Below are 18,154 nucleotides of genomic sequence, written 5' to 3' on the forward strand. Positions count from 1 at the left end.
CTAAAATATCGCTTGTTTTCACAGAAATCCCTGTTTTTAACCTAAAATATCGCTGATTTTCACAGAAACCCCTGTTTTTAACCCTAAAATATCGCTGATTTTCACAGAAATCCCTCTTTTTAACCTAAAATATCGCTGATTTTCACAGAAATCCCTGTTTTTAACCTAAAATATCGCTGATTTTCACAGAAATCCCTCTTTTTAACCTAAAATATCGCTGATTTTCACAGAAATCCCTGTTTTTAACCTAAAATATCGCTGATTTTCACAGAAATCCCTCTTTTTAACCTAAAATATCGCTGATTTTCACAGAAATCCCTGTTTTTAACCCTAAAATATCGCTGATTTTCACAGAAATCCCTCTTTTTAACCCTAAATATCGCTGATTTTCACAGAAATCCCTGTTTTTAACCCGAAATATCGCTGATTTTCACAGAAATCCCTGTTTTTAACCTAAAATATCGCTGATTTTCACAGAAATCCCTGTTTTTAACCCGAAATATCGCTGATTTTCACAGAAATCCCTGTTTTTAACCTAAAATATCGCTGATTTTCACAGAAATCCCTGTTTTTAACCCTAAAATATCGCTGATTTTCACAGAAATCCCTGTTTTTAACCCTAAAATATCGCTGATTTTCACAGAAACCCCTGTTTTTAACCTAAAATATCGCTTGTTTTCACAGAAACCCCTGTTTTTAACCCTAAAATTTCGCTGATTTTCACAGAAATCCCTGTTTTTAACCCTAAAATATCGCTTGTTTTCACAGAAATCCCTGTTTTTAACCCTAAAATATCGCTGATTTTCACAGAAACCCCTGTTTTTAACCTCAAATATCGCTGATTTTCACAGAAATCCCTGCTTTTAACCCTAAAATATCGCTGATTTTCACAGAAATCCCTGTTTTTAACCCTAAAATATCGCTGATTTTCACAGAAATCCCTGTTTTTAACCTAAAATATCGCTGATTTTCACAGAAATCCCTGTTTTTAACCTAAAATATCGCTGATTTTCACAGAAATCCCTGTTTTTAACCCTAAAATATCGCTGATTTTCACAGAAATCCCTGTTTTTAACCTAAAATATCGCTGATTTTCACAGAAATCCCTGTTTTTAACCTCAAATATCGCTGATTTTCACAGAAATCCCTGTTTTTAACCCTAAAATATCGCTGATTTTCACAGAAATCCCTGTTTTTAACCTCAAATATCGCTGATTTTCACAGAAATCCCTGTTTTTAACCCTAAAATATCGCTTGTTTTCACAGAAATCCCTGTTTTTAACCTCAAATATCGCTGATTTTCACAGAAATCCCTGTTTTTAACCTAAAATATCGCTGATTTTCATAGAAATCCCTGTTTTTAACCCTAAATATCGCTGATTTTCACAGAAATCCCTGTTTTTAACCCTAAAATATCGCTGATTTTCACAGAAATCCCTGTTTTTAACCCTAAAATATCGCTGATTTTCACAGAAATCCCTGTTTTTAACCTGAAATATCGCTGATTTTCACAGAAATCCCTGTTTTTAACCCTAAAATATCGCTGATTTTCACAGAAATCCGTTTTTAACCCTAAAATATCGCTGATTTTCACAGAAATCCCTGTTTTTAACCTTAAAATATCGCTGATTTTCACAGAAATCCCTGTTTTTAACCTAAAATATCGCTGATTTTCACAGAAATCCCTGTTTTTAACCTAAAATATCGCTTATTTTCACAGAAATCCCTGTTTTTAACCCTAAAATATCGCTTATTTTCACAGAAATCCCTGTTTTTAACCCTAAAATATCGCTGATTTTCACAGAAATCCCTGTTTTTAACCTAAAATATCGCTGATTTTCACAGAAACCCCTGTTTTTAACCTAAAATATCGCTTGTTTTCACAGAAATCCCTGTTTTTAACCTAAAATATCGCTGATTTTCACAGAAATCCCTCTTTTTAACCTAAAATATCGCTGATTTTCACAGAAACCCCTGTTTTTAACCTAAAATATCGCTGATTTTCACAGAAATCCCTGTTTTTAACCCTAAAATATCGCTGATTTTCACAGAAATCCCTCTTTTTAACCTAAAATATCGCTGATTTTCACAGAAATCCCTGTTTTTAACCTAAAATATCGCTGATTTTCACAGAAACCCCTGTTTTTAACCTAAAATATCGCTGATTTTCACAGAAATCCCTCTTTTTAACCTAAAATATCGCTGATTTTCACAGAAATCCCTCTTTTTAACCTAAAATATCGCTGATTTTCACAGAAATCCCTCTTTTTAACCCTAAAATATCGCTGATTTTCACAGAAATCCCTGTTTTTAACCTAAAATATCGCTGATTTTCACAGAAATCCCTGTTTTTAACCCGAAATATCGCTGATTTTCACAGAAATCCCTGTTTTTAACCTAAAATATCGCTGATTTTCACAGAAATCCCTGTTTTTAACCCGAAATATCGCTGATTTTCACAGAAATCCCTGTTTTTAACCTAAAATATCGCTGATTTTCACAGAAATCCCTGTTTTTAACCTCAAATATCGCTTATTTTCACAGAAATCCCTGTTTTTAACCCTAAAATATCGCTTATTTTCACAGAAATCCCTGTTTTTAACCCTAAAATATCGCTGATTTTCACAGAAATCCCTGTTTTTAACCTAAAATATCGCTGATTTTCACAGAAACCCCTGTTTTTAACCTAAAATATCGCTTGTTTTCACAGAAATCCCTGTTTTTAACCTAAAATATCGCTGATTTTCACAGAAATCCCTCTTTTTAACCCTAAAATATCGCTGATTTTCACAGAAATCCCTCTTTTTAACCTAAAATATCGCTGATTTTCACAGAAATCCCTCTTTTTAACCTAAAATATCGCTGATTTTCACAGAAATCCCTGTTTTTAACCCTAAAATATCGCTGATTTTCACAGAAATCCCTCTTTTTAACCTAAAATATCGCTGATTTTCACAGAAATCCCTGTTTTTAACCTAAAATATCGCTGATTTTCACAGAAACCCCTGTTTTTAACATAAAATATCGCTGATTTTCACAGAAATCCCTCTTTTTAACCTAAAATATCGCTGATTTTCACAGAAATCCCTCTTTTTAACCTAAAATATCGCTGATTTTCACAGAAATCCCTCTTTTTAACCCTAAAATATCGCTGATTTTCACAGAAATCCCTGTTTTTAACCTAAAATATCGCTGATTTTCACAGAAATCCCTGTTTTTAACCTAAAATATCGCTGATTTTCACAGAAATCCCTGTTTTTAACCCGAAATATCGCTGATTTTCACAGAAATCCCTGTTTTTAACCTAAAATATCGCTGATTTTCACAGAAATCCCTGTTTTTAACCTCAAATATCGCTGATTTTCACAGAAATCCCTGTTTTTAACCCTAAAATATCGCTGATTTTCACAGAAATCCCTGTTTTTAACCCTAAAATATCGCTGATTTTCACAGAAACCCCTGTTTTTAACCTAAAATATCGCTTGTTTTCACAGAAACCCCTGTTTTTAACCCTAAAATTTCGCTGATTTTCACAGAAATCCCTGTTTTTAACCCTAAAATATCGCTGATTTTCACAGAAATCCCTGTTTTTAACCCTAAAATATCGCTGATTTTCACAGAAACCCCTGTTTTTAACCTCAAATATCGCTGATTTTCACAGAAATCCCTGTTTTTAACCCTAAAATATCGCTTGTTTTCACAGAAATCCCTGTTTTTAACCCTAAAATATCGCTGGTTTTCACAGAAATCCCTGTTTTTAACCCTAAAATATCGCTGATTTTCACAGAAATCCCTGTTTTTAACCTAAAATATCGCTTATTTTCACAGAAATCCCTGTTTTTAACCCTAAAATATCGCTGATTTTCACAGAAATCCCTGTTTTTAACCCTAAAATATCGCTGATTTTCACAGAAATCCCTGTTTTTAACCTAAAATATCGCTTATTTTCACAGAAATCCCTGTTTTTAACCCTAAAATATCGCTGATTTTCACAGAAATCCCTGTTTTTAACCCTAAAATATCGCTGATTTTCACAGAAATCCCTGTTTTTAACCCTAAAATATCGCTGATTTTCACAGAAATCCCTGTTTTTAACCTAAAATATCGCTGATTTTCACAGAAATCCCTGTTTTTAACCTCAAATATCGCTGATTTTCACAGAAATCCCTGTTTTTAACCTCAAATATCGCTGATTTTCACAGAAATCCCTGTTTTTAACCTAAAATATCGCTGATTTTCACAGAAATCCCTGTTTTTAACCCTAAAATATCGCTTGTTTTCACAGAAATCCCTGTTTTTAACCTCAAATATCGCTGATTTTCACAGAAATCCCTGTTTTTAACCCTAAAATATTGCTTATTTTCACAGAAATCCCTGTTTTTAACCCTAAAATATCGCTTGTTTTCACAGAAATCCCTGTTTTTAACCCTAAAATATCGCTGATTTTCACAGAAACCCCTGTTTTTAACCTCAAATATCGCTGATTTTCACAGAAATCCCTGCTTTTAACCCTAAAATATCGCTGATTTTCACAGAAATCCCTGTTTTTAACCCTAAAATATCGCTGATTTTCACAGAAATCCCTGTTTTTAACCTAAAATATCGCTGATTTTCACAGAAATCCCTGTTTTTAACCCTAAAATATCGCTGATTTTCACAGAAATCCCTGTTTTTAACCTAAAATATCGCTGATTTTCACAGAAATCCCTGTTTTTAACCTAAAATATCGCTGATTTTCACAGAAATCCCTGTTTTTAACCTAAAATATCGCTGATTTTCACAGAAATCCCTGTTTTTAACCCTAAAATATCGCTGATTTTCACAGAAATCCCTGTTTTTAACCTCAAATATCGCTGATTTTCACAGAAATCCCTGTTTTTAACCCTAAAATATCGCTTGTTTTCACAGAAATCCCTGTTTTTAACCTCAAATATCGCTGATTTTCACAGAAATCCCTGTTTTTAACCTAAAATATCGCTGATTTTCATAGAAATCCCTGTTTTTAACCCTAAATATCGCTGATTTTCACAGAAATCCCTGTTTTTAACCCTAAAATATCGCTGATTTTCACAGAAATCCCTGTTTTTAACCCTAAAATATCGCTGATTTTCACAGAAATCCCTGTTTTTAACCTAAAATATCGCTGATTTTCATAGAAATCCCTGTTTTTAACCCTAAAATATCGCTTATTTTCACAGAAATCCCTGTTTTTAACCTAAAATATCGCTGATTTTCACAGAAATCCCTGTTTTTAACCCTAAAATATCGCTGATTTTCACAGAAATCCCTGTTTTTAACCCTAAAATATCGCTGATTTTCACAGAAATCCCTGTTTTTAACCTGAAATATCGCTGATTTTCACAGAAATCCCTGTTTTTAACCCTAAAATATCGCTGATTTTCACAGAAATCCGTTTTTAACCCTAAAATATCGCTGATTTTCACAGAAATCCCTGTTTTTAACCCGAAAATATCGCTGATTTTCACAGAAATCCCTGTTTTTAACCTTAAAATATCGCTGATTTTCACAGAAATCCCTGTTTTTAACCTAAAATATCGCTTATTTTCACAGAAATCCCTGTTTTTAACCTAAAATATCGCTTATTTTCACAGAAATCCCTGTTTTTAACCCTAAAATATCGCTTATTTTCACAGAAATCCCTGTTTTTAACCCTAAAATATCGCTTATTTTCACAGAAATCCCTGTTTTTAACCCTAAAATATCGCTGATTTTCACAGAAATCCCTGTTTTTAACCCTGAAATATCGCTGATTTTCACAGAAACCCCTGTTTTTAACCTAAAATATCGCTTGTTTTCACAGAAATCCCTGTTTTTAACCTAAAATATCGCTGATTTTCACAGAAATCCCTCTTTTTAACCCTAAAATATCGCTGATTTTCACAGAAATCCCTCTTTTTAACCTAAAATATCGCTGATTTTCACAGAAATCCCTGTTTTTAACCTAAAATATCGCTGATTTTCACAGAAATCCCTGTTTTTAACCCTAAAATATCGCTGATTTTCACAGAAATCCCTGTTTTTAACCTAAAATATCGCTGATTTTCACAGAAATCCCTGTTTTTAACCTAAAATATCGCTGATTTTCACAGAAATCCCTCTTTTTAACCTAAAATATCGCTGATTTTCACAGAAATCCCTCTTTTTAACCTCAAATATCGCTGATTTTCACAGAAATCCCTGTTTTTAACCCTAAAATATCGCTGATTTTCACAGAAATCCCTGTTTTTCACCTGAAATATCGCTGATTTTCACAGAAATCCCTGTTTTTAACCCTAAAATATCGCTTGTTTTCACAGAAATCCCTGTTTTTAACCTCAAATATCGCTGATTTTCACAGAAATCCCTGTTTTTAACCTAAAATATCGCTGATTTTCATAGAAATCCCTGTTTTTAACCCTAAATATCGCTGATTTTCACAGAAATCCCTGTTTTTAACCCTAAAATATCGCTGATTTTCACAGAAATCCCTGTTTTTAACCCTAAAATATCGCTGATTTTCACAGAAATCCCTGTTTTTAACCTGAAATATCGCTGATTTTCACAGAAATCCCTGTTTTTAACCCTAAAATATCGCTGATTTTCACAGAAATCCGTTTTTAACCCTAAAATATCGCTGATTTTCACAGAAATCCCTGTTTTTAACCCGAAAATATCGCTGATTTTCACAGAAATCCCTGTTTTTAACCTTAAAATATCGCTGATTTTCACAGAAATCCCTGTTTTTAACCTAAAATATCGCTTATTTTCACAGAAATCCCTGTTTTTAACCTAAAATATCGCTTATTTTCACAGAAATCCCTGTTTTTAACCCTAAAATATCGCTTATTTTCACAGAAATCCCTGTTTTTAACCCTAAAATATCGCTGATTTTCACAGAAATCCCTGTTTTTAACCCTAAAATATCGCTGATTTTCACAGAAATCCCTGTTTTTAACCTAAAATATCGCTGATTTTCACAGAAACCCCTGTTTTTAACCTAAAATATCGCTTGTTTTCACAGAAATCCCTGTTTTTAACCTAAAATATCGCTGATTTTCACAGAAATCCCTCTTTTTAACCCTAAAATATCGCTGATTTTCACAGAAATCCCTGTTTTTAACCTAAAATATCGCTGATTTTCACAGAAATCCCTCTTTTTAACCTAAAATATCGCTGATTTTCACAGAAATCCCTGTTTTTAACCCTAAAATATCGCTGATTTTCACAGAAATCCCTCTTTTTAACCTAAAATATCGCTGATTTTCACAGAAATCCCTCTTTTTAACCTAAAATATCGCTGATTTTCACAGAAATCCCTCTTTTTAACCTAAAATATCGCTGATTTTCACAGAAATCCCTCTTTTTAACCCTAAAATATCGCTGATTTTCACAGAAATCCCTGTTTTTAACCCTAAAATATCGCTGATTTTCACAGAAATCCCTGTTTTTAACATAAAATATCGCTGATTTTCATAGAAATCCCTGTTTTTAACCCTAAAATATCGCTTATTTTCACAGAAATCCCTGTTTTTAACCTAAAATATCGCTGATTTTCACAGAAATCCCTGTTTTTAACCCTAAAATATCGCTGATTTTCACAGAAATCCCTGTTTTTAACCCTAAAATATCGCTGATTTTCACAGAAATCCCTGTTTTTAACCTGAAATATCGCTGATTTTCACAGAAATCCCTGTTTTTAACCCTAAAATATCGCTGATTTTCACAGAAATCCCTGTTTTTAACCCTAAAATATCGCTGATTTTCACAGAAATCCCTGTTTTTAACCCGAAAATATCGCTGATTTTCACAGAAATCCCTGTTTTTAACCTTAAAATATCGCTGATTTTCACAGAAATCCCTGTTTTTAACCTAAAATATCGCTTATTTTCACAGAAATCCCTGTTTTTAACCTAAAATATCGCTTATTTTCACAGAAATCCCTGTTTTTAACCCTAAAATATCGCTTATTTTCACAGAAATCCCTGTTTTTAACCCTAAAATATCGCTGATTTTCACAGAAATCCCTGTTTTTAACCCTAAAATATCGCTGATTTTCACAGAAATCCCTGTTTTTAACCTAAAATATCGCTGATTTTCACAGAAACCCCTGTTTTTAACCTAAAATATCGCTTGTTTTCACAGAAATCCCTGTTTTTAACCTAAAATATCGCTGATTTTCACAGAAATCCCTCTTTTTAACCCTAAAATATCGCTGATTTTCACAGAAATCCCTCTTTTTAACCTAAAATATCGCTGATTTTCACAGAAATCCCTGTTTTTAACCTAAAATATCGCTGATTTTCACAGAAATCCCTGTTTTTAACCCTAAAATATCGCTGATTTTCACAGAAATCCCTGTTTTTAACCTAAAATATCGCTGATTTTCACAGAAATCCCTGTTTTTAACCTAAAATATCGCTGATTTTCACAGAAATCCCTCTTTTTAACCTAAAATATCGCTGATTTTCACAGAAATCCCTCTTTTTAACCTCAAATATCGCTGATTTTCACAGAAATCCCTGTTTTTAACCCTAAAATATCGCTGATTTTCACAGAAATCCCTGTTTTTCACCTGAAATATCGCTGATTTTCACAGAAATCCCTGTTTTTAACCCTAAAATATCGCTTGTTTTCACAGAAATCCCTGTTTTTAACCTCAAATATCGCTGATTTTCACAGAAATCCCTGTTTTTAACCTAAAATATCGCTGATTTTCACAGAAATCCCTGTTTTTAACCTAAAATATCGCTGATTTTCACAGAAATCCCTGTTTTTAACCCTAAAATATCGCTGATTTTCACAGAAATCCCTGTTTTTAACCCTAAAATATCGCTGATTTTCACAGAAATCCCTGTTTTTAACCTGAAATATCGCTGATTTTCACAGAAATCCCTGTTTTTAACCCTAAAATATCGCTGATTTTCACAGAAATCCCTGTTTTTAACCCGAAAAATATCGCTGATTTTCACAGAAATCCCTGTTTTTAACCTTAAAATATCGCTGATTTTCACAGAAATCCCTGTTTTTAACCTAAAATATCGCTTATTTTCACAGAAATCCCTGTTTTTAACCTAAAATATCGCTTATTTTCACAGAAACCCCTGTTTTTAACCTAAAATATCGCTTGTTTTCACAGAAATCCCTGTTTTTAACCTAAAATATCGCTGATTTTCACAGAAATCCCTCTTTTTAACCCTAAAATATCGCTGATTTTCACAGAAATCCCTGTTTTTAACCTAAAATATCGCTGATTTTCACAGAAATCCCTCTTTTTAACCTAAAATATCGCTGATTTTCACAGAAATCCCTGTTTTTAACCCTAAAATATCGCTGATTTTCACAGAAATCCCTGTTTTTAACCCTAAAATATCGCTGATTTTCACAGAAATCCCTGTTTTTAACCTAAAATATCGCTGATTTTCACAGAAATCCCTGTTTTTAACCCGAAATATCGCTGATTTTCACAGAAATCCCTGTTTTTAACCTAAAATATCGCTGATTTTCACAGAAATCCCTGTTTTTAACCCGAAATATCGCTGATTTTCACAGAAATCCCTGTTTTTAACCTAAAATATCGCTGATTTTCACAGAAATCCCTGTTTTTAACCTAAAATATCGCTGATTTTCACAGAAATCCCTGTTTTTAACCCTAAAATATCGCTGATTTTCACAGAAATCCCTGTTTTTAACCCTAAAATATCGCTGATTTTCACAGAAACCCGTTTTTAACCCTAAAATATCGCTGATTTTCACAGAAATCCCTGTTTTTAACCCTAAAATATCGCTTGTTTTCACAGAAACCCCTGTTTTTAACCCTAAAATTTCGCTGATTTTCACAGAAATCCCTGTTTTTAACCCTAAAATATCGCTTGTTTTCACAGAAATCCCTGTTTTTAACCCTAAAATATCGCTGATTTTCACAGAAACCCCTGTTTTTAACCTCAAATATCGCTGATTTTCACAGAAATCCCTGTTTTTAACCCTAAAATATCGCTTGTTTTCACAGAAATCCCTGTTTTTAACCCTAAAATATCGCTGGTTTTCACAGAAATCCCTGTTTTTAACCCTAAAATATCGCTGATTTTCACAGAAATCCCTGTTTTTAACCTAAAATATCGCTGATTTTCACAGAAATCCCTGTTTTTAACCTAAAATATCGCTTACTTTCACAGAAATCCCTGTTTTTAACCCTAAAATATCGCCGATTTTCACAGAAATCCCTGTTTTTAACCCTAAAATATCGCTGATTTTCACAGAAATCCCTGTTTTTAACCTCAAATATCGCTTGTTTTCACAGAAATCCCTGTTTTTAACCTAAAATATCGCTGATTTTCACAGAAATCCCTGTTTTTAACCTCAAATATCGCTGATTTTCACAGAAATCCCTGTTTTTAACCTCAAATATCGCTGATTTTCACAGAAATCCCTGTTTTTAACCCTAAAATATCGCTGATTTTCACAGAAATCCCTGTTTTTAACCTCAAATATCGCTGATTTTCACAGAAATCCCTGTTTTTAACCTAAAATATCGCTTGTTTTCACAGAAATCCCTGTTTTTAACCTCAAATATCGCTGATTTTCACAGAAATCCCTGTTTTTAACCCTAAAATATCGCTGATTTTCACAGAAATCCCTGTTTTTAACCCTAAAATATCGCTTGTTTTCACAGAAATCCCTGTTTTTAACCCTAAAATATCGCTGATTTTCACAGAAACCCCTGTTTTTAACCTCAAATATCGCTGATTTTCACAGAAATCCCTGCTTTTAACCCTAAAATATCGCTGATTTTCACAGAAATCCCTGTTTTTAACCCTAAAATATCGCTGGTTTTCACAGAAATCCCTGTTTTTAACCTAAAATATCGCTGATTTTCACAGAAATCCCTGTTTTTAACCCTAAAATATCGCTGATTTTCACAGAAATCCCTGTTTTTAACCCTAAAATATCGCTGATTTTCACAGAAATCCCTGTTTTTAACCTCAAATATCGCTGATTTTCACAGAAATCCCTGTTTTTAACCTCAAATATCGCTGATTTTCACAGAAATCCCTGTTTTTAACCCTAAAATATCGCTGATTTTCACAGAAACCCCTGTTTTTAACCTCAAATATCGCTGATTTTCACAGAAATCCCTCTTTTTAACCCTAAAATATCGCTTGTTTTCACAGAAATCCCTGTTTTTAACCTCAAATATCGCTGATTTTCACAGAAATCCCTGTTTTTAACCTAAAATATCGCTGATTTTCATAGAAATCCCTGTTTTTAACCTAAAATATCGCTGATTTTCATAGAAATCCCTGTTTTTAACCCTAAAATATCGCTGATTTTCACAGAAATCCCTGTTTTTAACCCTAAATATCGCTGATTTTCACAGAAATCCCTGTTTTTAACCCTAAAATATCGCTGATTTTCACAGAAATCCCTGTTTTTAACCCTAAAATATCGCTGATTTTCACAGAAATCCCTGTTTTTAACCTAAAATATCGCTGATTTTCATAGAAATCCCTGTTTTTAACCCTAAAATATCGCTGATTTTCACAGAAATCCCTGTTTTTAACCTAAAATATCGCTGATTTTCACAGAAATCCCTGTTTTTAACCCTAAAATATCGCTGATTTTCACAGAAATCCCTGTTTTTAACCCTAAAATATCGCTGATTTTCACAGAAATCCCTGTTTTTAACCTGAAATATCGCTGATTTTCACAGAAATCCCTGTTTTTAACCCTAAAATATCGCTGATTTTCACAGAAATCCGTTTTTAACCCTAAAATATCGCTGATTTTCACAGAAATCCCTGTTTTTAACCCGAAAATATCGCTGATTTTCACAGAAATCCCTGTTTTTAACCTTAAAATATCGCTGATTTTCACAGAAATCCCTGTTTTTAACCTAAAATATCGCTTATTTTCACAGAAATCCCTGTTTTTAACCTAAAATATCGCTTATTTTCACAGAAATCCCTGTTTTTAACCCTAAAATATCGCTTATTTTCACAGAAATCCCTGTTTTTAACCCTAAAATATCGCTGATTTTCACAGAAATCCCTGTTTTTAACCCTAAAATATCGCTGATTTTCACAGAAATCCCTGTTTTTAACCTAAAATATCGCTGATTTTCACAGAAATCCCTGTTTTTAACCCTAAAATATCGCTTGTTTTCACAGAAATCCCTGTTTTTAACCCTAAAATATCGCTTGTTTTCACAGAAATCCCTGTTTTTAACCTAAAATATCGCTGATTTTCACAGAAATCCCTCTTTTTAACCTAAAATATCGCTGATTTTCACAGAAATCCCTGTTTTTAACCTAAAATATCGCTGATTTTCACAGAAATCCCTGTTTTTAACCCTAAAATATCGCTGATTTTCACAGAAATCCCTGTTTTTAACCCTAAAATATCGCTGATTTTCACAGAAATCCCTGTTTTTAACCTCAAATATCGCTGATTTTCACAGAAATCCCTGTTTTTAACCTCAAATATCGCTGATTTTCACAGAAATCCCTCTTTTTAACCTAAAATATCGCTGATTTTCACAGAAATCCCTCTTTTTAACCTAAAATATCGCTGATTTTCACAGAAATCCCTCTTTTTAACCTAAAATATCGCTGATTTTCACAGAAATCCCTCTTTTTAACCCTAAAATATCGCTGATTTTCACAGAAATCCCTGTTTTTAACCTAAAATATCGCTGATTTTCACAGAAATCCCTGTTTTTAACCCGAAATATCGCTGATTTTCACAGAAATCCCTGTTTTTAACCTAAAATATCGCTGATTTTCACAGAAATCCCTGTTTTTAACCCGAAATATCGCTGATTTTCACAGAAATCCCTGTTTTTAACCCGAAATATCGCTGATTTTCACAGAAATCCCTGTTTTTAACCTAAAATATCGCTGATTTTCACAGAAATCCCTGTTTTTAACCCTAAAATATCGCTGATTTTCACAGAAATCCCTGTTTTTAACCTAAAATATCGCTGATTTTCACAGAAACCCCTGTTTTTAACCTAAAATATCGCTTGTTTTCACAGAAACCCCTGTTTTTAACCCTAAAATTTCGCTGATTTTCACAGAAATCCCTGTTTTTAACCCTAAAATATCGCTTGTTTTCACAGAAATCCCTGTTTTTAACCCTAAAATATCGCTGATTTTCACAGAAACCCCTGTTTTTAACCTCAAATATCGCTGATTTTCACAGAAATCCCTGTTTTTAACCCTAAAATATCGCTTGTTTTCACAGAAATCCCTGTTTTTAACCCTAAAATATCGCTTGTTTTCACAGAAATCCCTGTTTTTAACCCTAAAATATCGCTTATTTTCACAGAAATCCCTGTTTTTAACCCTAAAATATCGCTGATTTTCACAGAAATCCCTGTTTTTAACCCTAAAATATCGCTGATTTTCACAGAAATCCCTGTTTTTAACCCGAAAATATCGCTGATTTTCACAGAAATCCCTGTTTTTAACCTAAAATATCGCTGATTTTCACAGAAATCCCTGCTTTTAACCTAAAAAATCGCTGATTTTCACAGAAATCCCTGTTTTTAACCTAAAATATCGCTGATTTTCACAGAAATCCCTGCTTTCAACCCTAAAATATCGCTGATTTTCACAGAAATCCCTGTTTTTAACCTAAAATATCGCTGATTTTCACAGAAATCCGTTTTTAACCTAAAATATCGCTGATTTTCACAGAAATCCCTGTTTTTAACCCTAAAATATCGCTGATTTTCACAGAAATCCCTGCTTTTAACCCTAAAATATCGCTGATTTTCACAGAAATCCCTCTTTTTAACCTAAAATATCGCTGATTTTCACAGAAATCCCTGTTTTTAACCCTAAAATATCGCTGATTTTCACAGAAATCCCTGCTTTTAACCCTAAAATATCGCTGATTTTCACAGAAATCCCTCTTTTTAACCTAAAATATCGCTGATTTTCACAGAAATCCCTGTTTTTAACCCTAAAATATCGCTGATTTTCACAGAAATCCCTGTTTTTAACCCTAAAACATCGCTGATTTTCACAGAAATCCCTGTTTTTAACCTAAAATATCGCTGATTTTCACAGAAATCCCTGTTTTTAACCCTAAAATATCGCTGATTTTCACAGAAATCCCTGTTTTTAACCCTGAAATATCGCTGATTTTCACAGAAATCCCTGTTTTTAACCCTGAAATATCGCTGATTTTCACAGAAATCCCTGTTTTTAACCCTAAAATATCGCTGATTTTCACAGAAATCCCTGTTTTTAACCTAAAATATCGCTGATTTTCACAGAAATCCCTGTTTTTAACCTAAAATATCACTGATTTTCACAGAAATCCCTGATTTTAACACTAAAATATCGCTTATTTTCACAGAAATCCCTGTTTTTCACCTGAAATATCGCTGATTTTCACAGAAATCCCTGATTTTAACCCTAAAATATCGCTTATTTTCACAGAAATCCCTGTTTTTAACCTAAAATATCGCTGATTTTCACAGAAATCCCTGTTTTTAACCCTAAATATCGCTTATTTTCACAGAAATCCCTGTTTTTAACCCTAAAATATCGCTGATTTTCACAGAAATCCCTGTTTTTAACCCTAAAATATCGCTGATTTTCACAGAAATCCCTGTTTTTAACCCTAAAATATCGCTGATTTTCACAGAAATCCCTGTTTTTAACCTAAAATATCGCTTATTTTCACAGAAATCCCTGTTTTTAACCTAAAATATCGCTGATTTTCACAGAAATCCCTGTTTTTAACCTAAAATATCGCTGATTTTCACAGAAATCCCTGTTTTTAACCTAAAATATCGCTGATTTTCACAGAAATCCCTGTTTTTAACACTAAAATATCGCTTATTTTCACAGAAATCCCTGTTTTTAACCTAAAATATCGCTGATTTTCACAGAAATCCCTGTTTTTAACCCTAAAATATCGCTTATTTTCACAGAAATCCCTGTTTTTAACCCTAAAATATCACTTATTTTCACAGAAATCCCTGTTTTTAACCTAAAATATCGCTGATTTTCACAGAAATCCCTGTTTTTAACCCTAAAATATCGCTGATTTTCACAGAAATCCCTGTTTTTAACCCTAAAATATCGCTGATTTTCACAGAAATCCCTGTTTTTAACCCTAAATATCCCCAATTTCTACCCTAAACATTGTCATTTTTGACCAAAAAGTGCCATTTTTACCCCAATTTGACCCTAAATCTCCATTTTTCCCCCTAAAACCCCTAAATTCACCCAAAATCCCCCCCCCCCCGGCCCCGATTTGCCCAAATTCGCCCTTTTTCGCCCCAAAATCGGCTCCCACCTTGAGGAAAATCCCGACGTTTTTCACCTTCTTCTTCACCGCCGTCAGCAGCACCGCGGGGCCGTCCTGCAGCGACCCACAAGTGCCCCATAGCGACCCATAAGTGCCCCATAGCGACCCACAGCTGCCCCATAGCGACCCACAGCTGCCCCATAGCGACCCACAGCTGCCCCATAGCGACCCATAAGTGCCCCATAGCGACCCACAGCTGCCCCATAGCGACCCACAGCTGCCCCATAGCCGCCCTATACTCTCCCCATAGCCACCCCATAAGTGCCCCATAGCAACCCACAACCGCTTCATAACTGCCCCTTCAGTGCCCCATAACTGCCCCTTAAGTGCCCCATAGCCTCCCCATAGCCACCCCATAAGCGACCCCACAGCCCCACAAGTGTCCCCATAAGTGACCCCACAGCCCTACAAGTGACCCCATAAGTGACCCCACAACCGACCCCATAAATGACCCCACAGCCCACAACTGGCCCCACAACTGGCCCCACAACCTCTTAAGTGACCCCTTAAGTGACCCCACAGCCCCATAACCGACCCACAGCCCCACAAGTGACCCCATAATCAACCCCACAACCCCATAAGTGACCCCACAAGTGACCCCACAAGTGACCCCACAAGTGACCCCACAAGTGACCCCACAAGTGACCCCACAAGTGACCCCATAACCGACCCCACAGCCCAATAAGTGACCCATAACCGACCCCACAGCCCCATAAGTGACCCCACAGCCCCATAAGTGACCCCATAACCGACCCCACAGCCCCATAACCGACCCCACAGCCCCATAACCGACCCCATAACCGACCCCACAGCCCCATAAGTGACCCACAGCCCCATAAGTGACCCATAACCGACCCCATAACCGACCCACAGCCCCTTAAGTGACCCCACAGCCCCATAACTGACCCCATAATCAACCCCACAACCCCATAAGTGACCCCACAAGTGACCCCATAATCCACCCCACAGCCCCTTAAGTGACCCCTTAAGTGACCCCACAAGTGACCCCACAAGTGACCCCACAAGTGACCCCACAGCCGACCCCACAGCCGACCCACAGCCCCATAACCCCATAAGTGACCCCATAACCGACCCCACAGCCCCATAAGTGACCCCACAGCCCCATAAGTGACCCCATAACCGACCCCACAGCCCCATAACCGACCCCACAGCCCCATAAGTGACCCCATAACCGACCCCACCTCCTCCACCAGCACGGTGTCCCCAATGAAGATGGCGTACGGCCGCCCTTCCCTGCAGCTCAGCTCCGACAGCCCCACGTTGACGCTGAACACCATCCCTAATTGGGGGGGGCATTAATTAGGGGGGGGGGGGGGGGGCGGCGTTAATTAGGGGGGTGTTAATTAAGGGGGGGGGATGTTGTTAGTAATGAAGAGGCTTTCAGTTGTTTGGGGGTTTGAGTTTATTTGGGGGGGGGGGCATTAATTGGGGGGGTCCCAATTATTTCACAGGATCTCAATTGGGGGGGGGTCCCATTAATTGAGGGGGGGGTCTCAATTATCTGGGGGGGTCGCATTAATTGGGGAGGGTCCCATTAATTGAGGGGGGGGTCTCAATTATCTGGGGGGTCGCATTAATTGGGGAGGGTCCCATTAATTGGGGGGGGGGGGGGGGTCTCAATTATCTGGGGGGGTCGCATTAATTGGGGAGGGTCCCATTAATTGGGGGGGGGGGGGTCTCAATTATCTGGGGGGTCGCATTAATTGGGGGGGGTTCATTAAGTAGGGGGGGGTCCCATTAATTATAGGGGGGGGTCCCTAATATTTGTTGGGCCCCATTCATTAAGGGGGGGGGGTCCCATTAATTGGAGGAGGGGTTCATTAAGTACAGGGGGGGTCCCATTCATTAAGGGGGGTTCATTAAGTGGGGGGGGCCCCATTAATTAGGGGGGGGTTCATTAAGTAGGGGGGGGTCCCATTCATTGGGGGGGGTCCCATTAATTAGGGGGGGGGTTCATTAAGTAGGGGGGGGGGTCCCATTCATTGGGGGGGGTCATATTAATTAGGGGGGGGTCCCATTCATTAGGGGGGGTCCCATTAATTGGAGGAGAGGTTCATTAAGTACAGGGGGTCCCATTAATTAGGGGGGGGTCCCATTCATTAGGGGGGGTTCACTAAGTAGGGGGGTCCCATTAATTAGGATGGGGGTTCATTAAGTAGGGGGGTCCCATTAATTGGAGGGGGGGTTCATTAAGTACAGGGGGGTCGTATTAATTAGGGTGGGGTCCCATTAATTGGAGGGGGGGTTCCATTAATTAGGGGGGGTTCATTAAGTACAGGGGGGTCCCATTAATTAGAGGGTGGGTCCCCTTCATTAGGGGGGGATTCATTAAGTAGGGGGGGGTCCCATTAATTAGGGGGGGGTTCATTAAGTACAGGGGGGTCCCATTAATTGGGGGGGGGTGTTCATTAAGTAGGGGGGGGTTCATTAAGTAGGGGGGGGTCCCATTCATTGGGGGGGGTCATATTAATTACGGGGGGGTCCCATTAATTAGGATGGGGGTTCACTAAGTAGGGGGGGTCCCATTAATCGGGGGGGGGGTCATTAATTAGGGGGGGCTCATTAATTAATTACCCTTCTTGAGGCGGTGCTGGTTCTTGCTGTTGATGACCAGGGAGCCCTCGCGGAACTCGATGCCCATGGCGAACCTATGGGGGGGGGGGGGGGGGGGGGGGGCACCAAAAAACCCCAAAATTGACCCCAAAAGGAGCCGAAATCCCCAAAATTGACCCCAAAATCGACCCCAAACGGCCCCAAATCCCAGAAAACGGCCCCAAATCCCACAAAATTGACCCCAAAATCCCACAAAATT

The 18,154-nt window shown here is 36.7% G+C and overlaps 1 protein-coding gene across 1 annotated transcript in view; it reads right to left on the bottom strand.

Moving 5' to 3' along the window:
- The window catches only part of SUPT16H (SPT16 homolog, facilitates chromatin remodeling subunit), a gene marked incomplete at both ends in the record, with an annotated part of 86,362 nt that extends 68,379 nt beyond the window's left edge, over window positions 1–17,983 (bottom strand). Inside the window, 3 exons of the mRNA XM_079551121.1 lie at window positions 15,310–15,375; window positions 16,524–16,621; window positions 17,917–17,983. Coding sequence (XP_079407247.1) covers window positions 15,310–15,375; window positions 16,524–16,621; window positions 17,917–17,983 — 231 coding nt within the window. The remainder of the gene's footprint in view (window positions 1–15,309; window positions 15,376–16,523; window positions 16,622–17,916) is intronic.
- Window positions 17,984–18,154: the final 171 nt, after the last annotated feature.

The sequence above is a fragment of the Tetrao urogallus genome, assembly GCF_951394365.1.
Source record: "Tetrao urogallus genome assembly, contig: scaffold_78, whole genome shotgun sequence".
Lineage (NCBI taxonomy): Eukaryota > Metazoa > Chordata > Aves > Galliformes > Phasianidae > Tetrao > Tetrao urogallus.